General features: G+C 42.2%; 1 protein-coding gene across 1 annotated transcript; it reads right to left on the bottom strand.

Moving 5' to 3' along the window:
- Positions 1-751: 751 nt before the first annotated feature.
- On the bottom strand, positions 752-7,295 carry LOC112219962. Its single transcript, XM_024381453.2, has 2 exons — positions 6,873-7,295; positions 752-3,724 (listed from the first exon to the last, which is right to left on the bottom strand). The coding sequence occupies exons 1-2, from the start codon at positions 7,141-7,143 to the stop codon at positions 1,200-1,202; spliced, it is 2,796 nt and encodes a 931-aa protein (XP_024237221.2). The 5' UTR covers positions 7,144-7,295; the 3' UTR covers positions 752-1,199.
- Positions 7,296-11,986: the final 4,691 nt, after the last annotated feature.

Genomic DNA, 11,986 nt, shown 5'->3' with positions numbered 1-11,986 from the left:
TCTAAACTCCACTCACCGTGTTTGGAGGAAGAAGAAGGATGAGTACAACCCCAAGAACACCATCCCAACCGTGAAGCATGGAGGTGGAAACATCATTCTTTGGGGATGCTTTTCTGCAAAGGGGACAGGACTGCACCGTATTGAGGGTAGGATGGATGGGGCCATGTATCGCGAGATCTTGGCCAACAACCTCCTTCCCTCAGTAAGAGCATTGAAGATGGGTCGTAAGCTGGGTCTTCCAGTATGACAATGACCCGAAACACACAGCCAGGGTAACTAAGGAGTGGCTCCGTAAGAAGCATCTCAAGGTCCTGGAGTGGCCTAGCCAGTCTCCAGACCTGAGGGAGCTGAAAGTCCGTATTGTCCAGCGACAGCCCCAAAACCTGAAGGTCTGTATGGAGGAGTGGGCCAAAATCCCTGCTGCAGTGTGTGCAAACCTGGTCAAGAACTACAGGAAATATATGATCTCTGTAATTGCAAACAAAGGTTTCTGTACCAAATTTTAAGTTCTGGTTTTCTGATGTATCAAATACTTATGTCATGCAATAAAATGCAAATTAATTACTTAAAAATCATACAATGTGATTTTCTGGATTTTTGTTTTAGATTCCGTCTCTCACAGTTGAAGTGTACCTATGATAAAAAATTACAGACCTCTACATGCTTTGTAAGTAGGAAAACCTGCAAAATCAGCAGTGTATCAAATACTTGTTCTCCCCACTGTATATATACATATACACATACACACACACACACACATATACATATATATATATATATACACACACACATACATATATACACACATACATATATATGACCCCTAGCGCCAGTAAAATGTTAAAGATGTAAAATGGCTATGCATTCTAAGTAGTATGCTAGTATGGAAATGGGAATTTTAGTGCCATTCCCCCCTTATCACTCAGAGGCTGCCCCACTGGGCACAGAGAGGCTGCCCCACTGGGCACAGGTGTCATTTCAACGTCTAGTTTTCAAATCTCCAAACATGCAAACTGTGTTTGTTATAAGATTTCGGTTAACAATTGGTTAAGAAAATATTTAAAATGTCAAAATTACTTTACGTTTTTTTGCAAATCAAATAATTTTTCCACATGGATTCAATGTCATCACATTGATATATATTTTTTGTGAAGAACAGTGTTGTCCCAACCAGTTGGTGCCCAGTAGGAACCTGTCACTCAGAGGCTGCCCCACCACTTGTTGAGATACACCTCTCCACCACCCCAACCTGTCTCCAGGTGTCTATTACCACCCTCCTCCCAGCGTAGGATCTCTCCATCTTCCACCAGCACCAACTTCCATTCCACCTGCTTCTCCGCGGGGAGGACGACCCAGCTGGCCCAGAACCCGTCCTGTGCTCTCTCCAGTGGAACAAAGCCTGTCCAGCTCCCCAGCTCCTGCTGGTTCCCTGTCACAGCCAGCTCCTGCCAGGGAGACTGGGTGCGGTAGTGGACACAGAACCTCACCCGTACAGTCTTGGGTTTGATAGGAAGCACAGCCGCCATCTTCTTATTCCTACGCAGGTCTCCATCTGGTGATACAGGTTTGGTTCCTGTTTCTTCAACCTCCTTGAATGCGGTTGCGTCAGCCACCGTTGGATCATCTGAATTGTGATGTGTTTCTGTGGGATGATGCTCCGCCTCAGCAGAAGAGCATTCGATGGACGAGTGGCTTATCCTCACCCATGGGGAGTCACTGTTGTCCTCTGTGCCACTGACTGTCATCCATTCATTATAGTCCATCGTGGCTTCCATTATGTTAATTTCTACTTTCTCATAACTCTCCTCTATCCGTGTATCATCACTCTGTCTTTTCTTCTCCTCCTCTACACGCGTGTCCTTGCTGTTATCCTCAACGATGTCTCCTTTCCTCTCAGCCACATGTGTGTCTCTAACATCGGTTGGCTGGCTCAACCCGTCAATGACATAGTCATGAAGTAGACAGTCCTTCCTGCAAAGATCCTCTACCATAGCTTCCATGTCAAGATCCTCTACCATAGCTTCTTTCATATTGTCTTCTACTGTCCATTCAGAGACTGACGGCACATGGCTGGTCATGTCAGCACCTGGGTATTCCACTTCCTGTATCTCTGAATCACACACATGGTCAAGTTCTTTAGTTTTAGTGTCAGTCAATATCATGTCAGGTAGATATTCATTGGGATGTTCTGGTTCCTGAGTGTCGCTGACAAAGGCAACCTGGCTGTCCATATAATCACTTGTACATTCTACTTCCTGTGTTTCTTCTTCACATAAATTGCCAGGTTGTTGAAGGTCAGTGTCACTCAATATCTCTGGGATGTTTTCACTGGGATGTTCTGGACCTTCAGTGATTACCTCATCTGGATCTTCTACTTCCTTTCTCTCCACCTCATACACATGTTCCGGTTCTATCCGGTCAGTTTCAGTCAATTTCATCTCAGGTAGATTTTCACTTTCCTGGACTTTGGCAAAAGCAACATGGCTGTGTCTATCGTCATCCGGATATTCTACTTCCTCTCTTTCTTTATCCGACACATGTTCAGTGTCAGTCAATGTCATCTCCGGCCTCTCTTCGTTGTAAAAGACAACATGGCTGGTCATGTCATCATCTGTGTATTGTACTTCCTGTATCTCTGTATAACACACACGGTCAGGTTCTTGAAGGTCAGAGGCAGTCAAAATCATGTCAGGGAGATTTTCATTGAGCTCTTCCAGATCTCTCTGAGGCTTGATGGCAAAGGAATGTGGATGGTTTACCTCGGACTCCTCCTCTGTGCTCTCACATTGACAATCATCACTCAGTTCAACTTCCTTCAAATCCTCCTCGTCCTGGTTATACACATCTGTATCCTTCTCATGTCCAGATTGATAGTTTATGTCACTGAGGGAATAGTGACTGGTAGAAGCCTGCTCCTCTTGACCCACGGTACGGTCAGTCTGGGACTCGGCGTCGTCCTGACATAGGCCTTCGTAGAACTGACATAAGCATTCACTGCAATGACACAAGCCTCCACAGACCTGACATAAACCGTCATAGTGCTGACATGTGCCTTCACAGTGCTCTTGAGGTTGAGAGCCGAGGTGAAACTCCTCAACGATCTGCCACTCAGCATACGACTCCCACGTGTAAGGACCATCGCTCTCATTGGTTGTCGTTCGGATCCGTCTAATGGGTTGTAGATCCTCATTGGTTGCTGTTCGGTTCCGTCTAATTGGTTCTAGATCCTCATTGGTTAGTGTTCGGATGCGTCTAATGGGTTGTAGATCCTCATTGGTTGCTGTTCGGTTCCGTCTAATTGGTTCTAGATCCTCATTGGTTAGTGTTCGGATGCGTCTGATGGGTTGTAGATCCTCATTGGTCCGTGCTCGGATCGGTTTCATGGGTTCTAAATCTTCATTGGTTCTTGTTCGGATCCTTGTAATGGGTTCTACCTCATCAATGGTTATTGTCGGGATCCCCTCAATGGGTTCTACACCCTCATTGGTTGTTGGGATCCCCTCAATGGATTCTACACCCTCATTGGTTGTTGGGATCCCCTCAATGGATTCTACATCCTTATTGGTTGTTGGGATCCCCTCAATGGGTTCTACATCCTCATTGGGTATTGTTGGGATCTCCTCAAAGGGTTCTACATTCTCACTGGTTGTTGGAATCCATTCCATTGGCTCTCTCCTCCATTCCTCTCCATCCCAGCTCTCCAGCGTCTCTTCTTCACCCTCCTCTGGAAAATAAGCACATTGGAGATCCTATTAAATGACTGGATGGGCCATGTCATAAACGCTCAAAGTTCCAAACCAGTCTAATTAGAATGAATAGGTTGTTATCAATAAAACCTCACAATACGGTGCAGAGCTTTCAATTTGTCTGCTGGGGGGCAAGGAGACCCCCCAGCTCCGTTAAAACCATTGACAACTATGTGCCATTTTCAAGAGATGGTTAAATAAATGTTAAAAAACTAATTCGTTTTAATATCGTCACCTCTTTAAGAGCCCAGTGAGAACTACACATTTCAGATTATTCCACATTTAGCTCCATCATCAGAGTTACACAGTAACTGCATGTGTTTCGTGATCAGTAAACACCAATTGATCATGTAATTTCAGATATGTGAAGGTAGCATATCCATTTTGGATGTAGCTAGCTAGCTAAGCAAACAACATGTGTCTTTTATTTATTTTTTATTAACAACAAATCAATACATAAAGCACATGAGGGAACACAAGCATACATAGATTACAAACCATGGACAATCGAGCTAGGGGCGGGGCTGGGGGCTGGGGGCGGGGGGGGCTGGCTGGGGGCGGGGCGGGGCTGGGGGCAGGGGGTACAATATCACATTACAATTACAGAAAGACCTTAAGGGACATACATATACTTACATTTCTAACAGCTTTTTTGTTGTTAGAGCATTTAACCGTCTTAAATTAAAGTTCAATTTCTTTTTGTAGGGTACGAAAATGTGGTTTTCTGTTTGTAAATTTACATTTGTGCATATGAAATTTGGCCAAAAGAATAATGAAATTAATTACATAAAAATTATTCCGCTTATTTCTGTTGTATGTAAAGAATCCAAACAGTACATCTCTCCACAATAGTGTAAAATCTTCATAAATGTGTTCAATTATAAACCTACTGATGTCTTGACAGTTTTCTTTCGCTCTGTTGTTGAATGGACCAAAAGAGAAACAAATTTTTCCTACTGATGAGTCAACAGGGTCAATAGAAGGTAGGCTCTGAGGGTCAGGTCTTGACACGTTCCTGAATAACAGAGCAACACCTGAGGGAATGGCGTCTAAAACAATGGCAAAATCTTTAGGTGTTACAGGGACCTTGTAAAGTGATAAGAATTCCTTATAACTGAGTAAAAGACCCTCTGCATTTACCAGTTGGCTCACCAATAGGATATTATTTCGGAACCAATATTCTAAAAACAAATAAGTATTTTCATACAATATATCCCGATTATTCCATATATAATACCTGTGTGGATTTCCAAAAGCGTAATCTCCGATGAAGCAAGCTAAATGACAAGTCCTCGTCCTGGTAAAGTTGTCAGACTACTGTCACCACCACTATAGATGGAAAGCAAATCAAACACTATTTGGATATGGCCATCTAGTTTATCCCCTCAAAGTTATCTAGCCAATTTGATGTGTTCTGTTATTAACTAGCTAGCCAATTTGATGTGATCTGTTGTGATCTGTTGTTAACTAGCGAGCCAATTTGATGTGATCTGTTAACTAGCTAGCCAATTTGATGTGATCTGTTAACTAGCTAGCCAATTTGATGTGTTCTGTTATTAACTAGCTAGCCAATTTGATGTGATCTGTTGTTAACTAGCTAGCCAATTTGATGTGATCTGTTGTTAACTAGCGAGCCAATTTGATGTGATCCATCAATCAATGTAGCCTATCATGTCTGTCAGCAGCAATCGTAAACACTCTTAAAAACAAATGTTGAAAAGGGGGATGTTAGCTATTACCAGATAACAGGGTTCTACAAAAAAGTACATTAGGTCTACCAGTAGCCAACTGTACAAAGTTTATATCAGAGGTGAGCAAAGTTAACATTACCAGCTAACTGTACAAAGTTTCTATCAGTAGCTAGCAAAGTTAACATTACCAGATAACTGTACAAAGTTTCTACCAGTAGCTAGCAAAGTTAACATTGCCAGCTAACTGTACATCGGCAAATGTACCCTTCTGCTGCTTGACAGGCAGAGCCCACAAAGGATGGGAAATTAACTTAAACCACTCATACTTGTCAGGTATAGATCACTTTTATTTGATAAATCACTCAAATATACAATTAATGTTGGGCCGATATTGTGAGGCTACCGTCACATTATCTTAAATGAAAGAGATCAACTGAGGTTTCCTGATCATGAACAGCATGCAGGTCCTTAACTCTGCTGATCATAGAACTGCCTAAAACTCTGCTGATCATAGAACTGTCACTCCCTCTAAACTTCAGCGGAAATATAATGCCAAACCTGGAGACTGACATCGTCTACTGCTTATCCACCTCTAAACCCCATGCCAATAAAGCCCTTCACGGAAATATAAGCGTAACCAAACCTCAGGCACTCGTAAAGGACTGACAGTGAAACGCATTAAAAATGATTTTTGCTCTCGCTTTAAAAATGATTTGATTACAAGTTTTGGAGGTTTTGCTTTTGATGTCTTATTTTTGTTTATAATTCTATACATTTAGCTTTCAATTGTTTGGTTTTGATTTCAACATCCATTATTTCACCCGTCCTCGAAACTATATTTACATTCTCAACTTTATTTTTCATGTTCACGATTTATTTTATTTTGAATTCAATACATATGGCGTGAAATTGACCCCATACAGAGACCACTATGATTATTTTTGTATGCCTCTTTAAGGGGAAAGTAATGCAAAATAACTGAAAGTAATCAAATTACGTTTGAGTATGTGTAAACCAAAAGTTACTTTACTGATTACAATTTCTGACAGGTAACTAGAAAGTAACCTACCCAACCCAGCAAACAAATCTAATAGCTACTGTAATATCTAAAGCATTATACAGACAATTAAACTAGGGAATTTTGTTACAGACAACTGATATTTGTTTTTCACTTAAGCAAAGGGCTTCATTGATATAAGAATTTATATTTTCAACCTCCTGCGCGCTCACAGCTGACAGCTTCAAGGAGACCTGCACACGTGTTTGTAGACATGACTGTAGTAGGCTTCCGATTCTATTATCATGGCGGATCTCTCATATAGCACAAACCATAACAAGCGTAGACAGCAACTATGCTGCATATGGGTTACATTCGACTTCATTACAATCCTAGGACCGATCAGTGAAGAATGAACACTAATAAATGTTGATTTACCTGTTGACTCGACACAGGACAGTATTTTTTCTTCGTTTGTCGTCTCATTTTCATCCTTTTCAGTTTCCAAAATAGTGTCGTCATCAACCTTTCTTCTTCTTTTACCTCTCTCTGTCTGTATATATCTGTATATGATGAGTGCAGCCCATACAGACATCATGGCAATAATAGCCAACACCACTGCAATCACCCAATCATTCATACAATACAACGCAGTTAAATCCCCTGCACGTCTTTCAAAAACGACGGTTTTACTTTTCTTGATTGTCATTTTTGCAGCCTCTGTCACGGATAGGAAAGAGCGAATATAGGCTATGGGCGCGGATTCCAACAAGCGTGCGCTGTGCGTGTTTCTCCACCATCCGCGTTCCAAATGACCTCTTGTTGCAGCACGCACACATATCTCAGATCTGCAATCAAGTGAGCCCACTGCCAATACGCTGACTGGATCGCAGGGTGACGGTACAAGGCGTTGAAAGAATCAAGCAGACTCAGATAAAAGCAGCTCCTCAATTAGCCTGTGTGTTAAACCAAATGATAAAACATGACTCAAACAACAATACAATAAATTGCATAATGATTGTGTGCTGCATTGATTATGATCTATGGAAATTAATGCTTTGTGATACATACTTAAAAAAATAAAAAATCTTAGACTGGCTCACACTAGGCCTATTAGTGGTGGTATCTGGTGCTGGAGGTAGTGATTTATATATCTTTATTTAACTAGGCAAGTCAGTTAAGGACAAATTCTTATTTACAATGATGGCCTACCAAAAGGCAAAAGACCTGTGGGGACAGGGGCTGTGATTAAAAAAAAAAAATATATATTACAAAACACACATCACCACAAGAGAGACAGCAACACTACATAAATAGAGACCTAAAGACAACAACAAAGCAAGGCAACATGGTAGCATCATGACAACAACATGGTAGCAGCACAAAACATGGTACAAATATTATTGGGCACAGACAACAGTAACCCTACAGCACTAACCCTAACCCTAACAATACATCACACAAAGCAGCCACAACTGTCAGTAAGAGTGTCCATGATTAAGTCTTTGAATGAAGAGGTTGAGATAAAATTGTCCAGTTTGAGTGTTTGTTGCAGCTCGTTCCAGTCGCTAGCTGCAGCGAACTGAAAAGACGAGCGACCCAGGGATGTGTGTGCTTTGGGGACCTTTAACAGAATGTGACTGGCAGAACGGGTGTTGTATGTGGAGGATGAGGGCTGCAGTAGATATCTCAGATCGGGGGGAGTAAGGCCTAAGAGGGTTTTTATAAATAAGCATCAACCAGTGGGTCATGTGACGGGTATACAGAGATGACCAGTTTACAGAGGAGTATAGAGTGCAGTGATGTGTCCTATAAGGAGCATTGGTGGCAAATCTGATGGCCGAATGGTAAAAAATATCTAGCCGCTCAAGAGCACCCCTACCTACCGATCTCTAATTTACGTCTCCATACTCTAGCATGGGTAGGATGGTCATCTGAATCAGGGTTAGTTTGGCAGCTGGGGGGAAAGAGGAGCGATTTACGATAGAGGAAACCAAGTCTAGATTTAACTTTAGCCTGCAGCTTTGATATGTGCTGAGAAAAGAACAGTCTAGCCATACTCCCAAGTACTAGTATGAGGTGTAGTGGTGGTGTCTGGTCCTGTAAAAATGCTTTGTTTGTGTGTGGGTAGTTTGGGAATTGGTTTTGAATAATCCAGTGTGATTGGGAGGTTATTATTTGACATGGCCATGTATTTCAATATAAGTCATTTCCTTCCAGCCTCAGAAGTACTGATACTGTCAATGAAAAGTACATATTTGCTGCCATCTAGTGGTATAAAGGTGTAGATTCTTGTACAATTCATGTACTATTTGGCTACTGAGATGTAAATGGTTTGATCAAGAGTAAATCCTTGATCAGAGTAGGCCATTCACGCTTCGATCACATCGAGAGTTTTATGCATTTTGGAACAGCCAGAATTACATTCATTTCCAATGAAACGCTGCGTTTGCCTTGCGTTGCAGAGACAGTTGCAGTGCGTTCTGTGTGGTGCATACGTTCGATTTATCGATTTATCGAACGTATACGTCAAACCGTATGCGTAGACGGCTTGACAGACATGGTAGCAGAACGTGAATGTTGAACTTTTGTTGCATATTTTTCCAGATGCTGCTGCTTACCATTTTGCGCAACATCCCTGTCGGTGTGTTCGAAGCGTCATAAAGTGCAAACAGTTTATTTGTTCAAATGTATTCTTTTGCACTCTAAAAACAACTTGTTGCGTCAGTATTATTTGATAAAAAGACAATAGTTTCTGTTTACTGGTAGCTTTGTGCTTGATATATCATTCTCTGGCACATCCGTATTACTCTTGATGGGATATTATTGATGTTTAGGGCAGGGACATGGCCCTCTGTTAAAAAGCAGACTTGTTACCGTAATCGACATCCTCAATTCACTGTAAGGTCTACCTACACCTGTTGTATTCGGCGCATGTGACAAATAACATTTCATTAAATTATTTGAGAATGGTTTTACATTTGTGCAGTTCCAAAATATGTGCATTAAATTACCTACTTCAGAACATGAACAAAAGTTATATAAAGCAGTGTCACTCAGATTAAATCTACGTTTTAGGATTATGATAAATCCTATGATTCATCTTAAATCTACGTTCATGATTATGATAAATCTTATGAAAATTATAGTGGATGAGCTGGTTCTTTGAATAATTAATATTACCCCACTCCAGTACAGTGTTTAAGAATATATTTTCCCCAACTCTTGGACAGGCATGTGATATGATGAGGAGGAATACCTGTGGTACATTGCAGATACAAGACCAAGGGCCTGTCTGTCATCCAAGGTACATCTTGAACCATAAAATGCTGTGGAGTTGAAGATAGAGAACCACAAAAAACCAGTAAGGGGAATATGATTATTTTAATATCTTGAAATGAACTATGACCTTTGTGAATGACAGATATCTGACAGCACATGTATACCAGATCATTGGGGAAAGGTGAAGGGCATGGAACGAGACAGTAGGAAATTATTCCAAAATCTGCAAGATTTCATGAAGATTGAGGAGTAGACGTTATTGATTTGCTGCCAAAACAATCAAGGAGCTTGATATAGACCCAATGTGGCTAGACCCAATGTGACCCAAAATGGAAGATCTTGCATTCTGATTGGGGAGCACAAAGCCTTTTATTTTGTTTACTATTCGCCAAGGCACATCAAAGGTAGGGTTTAGCCAGATCTCAAATGTTCTCATCTGAAAAGCCCCAAAAAATAGCTTAAAGTTGGGGAAAGAAAGATGACCAGATTTCCTAGGACAGTGTAGGGTAGTGAGGCTTATTCTAGGATTCCTCATGTTCCAAATTAGAAGACATTTTTTATGTTCTAAATAAAAAGAGTGAGGGAGGGAGGGGGGGGGGTGGCACTAGACATGCTCGAGGGACATATGGCTAAGAAGACAGGAAACAGGTAGGTGATGACGTACAGCTCTCTCCAGATCCTGGCCCCCTGTAGGTCAAAGAAAATAAGACCGTCACCTGTGCATCTAGTCCAGTGGGTTTTCAAACCTCTCCTTGAGAGGAAAACCTCTCCAAACGTCACCCACAGCTGTTTCCATGTATTTGAGCTATTCCACAGGTAGCTCACCTGATTGAACTTGTCAAATAATCATCAAGCCCTTGAATAGGTGAATAAGGTGAGACGTTGTGAAACGCCTGTTGGTCCCAGCCCTGATGAAAACCACTGGTCTCGTCCCACTATGACATCATCAACAGTATCAGGTTCAGCTCTCTTCTGACTGGCAGAATTTCACAAGCTACTGAGGTTCGTACCATAGAAATGGAATTACTAGAATGAATTAACTACCATTACTATTTCTATGGTTCATACTTACAGGTGATTGGTCCGATAGTAAGGGTCTTGATCGGGACAGAGCGGGACACGGAGTGGATGTTCCTCCTTGAACAAGTCTGAAGGGGAAAGAGCGGGGGGGAGTAAGAATCCTTGTTAACACCTTGTGCTAACATGTGGATTTCGTGAACTGATCAATATGATCCAATCACTATCTGTGTAGGAGACATTTTGGCCTGTTTATGAGTTGTGTATGCGGTCTGTCAAGGTTATTTTGACTTGTTTTGTATGCTAGAGGACATATGTTGGGGTCATGGGTCATTGGTCACATGTGTGTGTATATATAGGTAGCACAGGTAACCAGGAAGGGTTAGCACAATGTTACCATAGACCCTACATGACTGAATATAATATGCATTTTCTCAGCTTCAGGGTTTCCGCAGCTGCCCACCTTGCATTCCCCCTGGTGCCACACTGTGTCCTTACATGCTCCTGGTGGGAGGAGCAGAGCTGGTTGGCCAGGTGAGCAGTGGAAGCATCCAGACCAGCCCTGATGAGACCCACCTCTAGGAGGTTCCAACCCACACACCAGCTCTGGAGCCTCCATAGGTGGACTCGGTGTTGCCTTGGCGGTAGTGACAGGAGCCAGGGTTGGTTTATTTGTGGTGGTGTCAGGTGTGAGCCGTTGTTGTAGTTGGAGGTTCAGTGTCAGCATCAGGAGCCTTTGTAGGTTTATGTGTAGTTTAGGTGTAGTGGTGGTGTCTGGTGTGAGCCGTTGTTGTAGTTGGAGGTTCAGTGTCAGCATCAGGAGCCTTTGTAGGTTTATGTGTAGTTTAGGTGTAGTGGTGGTGTCAGGTGTGAGTCGTTGTTGTAGTTGGAGGTTCAGTGTCAGCATCAGGAGCCTTTGTAGGTTTATGTGTAGTTTAGGTGTAGTGGTGGTGTCTGGTCCTGGAGTTGTGGTGGTTTGTAGTAGTGGGTTCAGTGTCAGCATCAGGAGCCTTTGTAGGTTTATGTGTAGTTTAAGTGTAGTGGTGGTGTCTGGTCCTGGAGTTGTGGTGGTTTGTAGTAGTGGGTTCAGTGTCAGCATCAGGAGCCTTTGTAGGTTTATGTGTAGTTTAGGTGTAGTGGTGGTGTCTGGTCCTGGAGTTGTGGTGGTTTGTAGTAGTGGGTTCAGTGTCAGCATCAGGAGCCTTTGTAGGTTTATGTTTTTAGGTGTAGTGGTGGTGTCTGGTCCTGGAGTT

The sequence above is a fragment of the Oncorhynchus tshawytscha genome, linkage group LG20, assembly GCF_018296145.1.
Source record: "Oncorhynchus tshawytscha isolate Ot180627B linkage group LG20, Otsh_v2.0, whole genome shotgun sequence".
Lineage (NCBI taxonomy): Eukaryota > Metazoa > Chordata > Actinopteri > Salmoniformes > Salmonidae > Oncorhynchus > Oncorhynchus tshawytscha.
This window is presented reverse-complemented; position numbering and strand designations above follow the sequence as displayed.

Coding starts and splice junctions, on each gene's coding strand:
- LOC112219962 (XM_024381453.2), bottom strand. CDS start 7,143: ATGACAATCAAGAAAAGTAAAACCGTCGTTTTTGAAAGACGTGCAGGG. Junction 3,725..6,872: donor GTCCTGTGTCGAGTCAACAG/GTAAATCAACAT, acceptor CTTATTTTCCAG/AGGAGGGTGAAGAAGAGACG.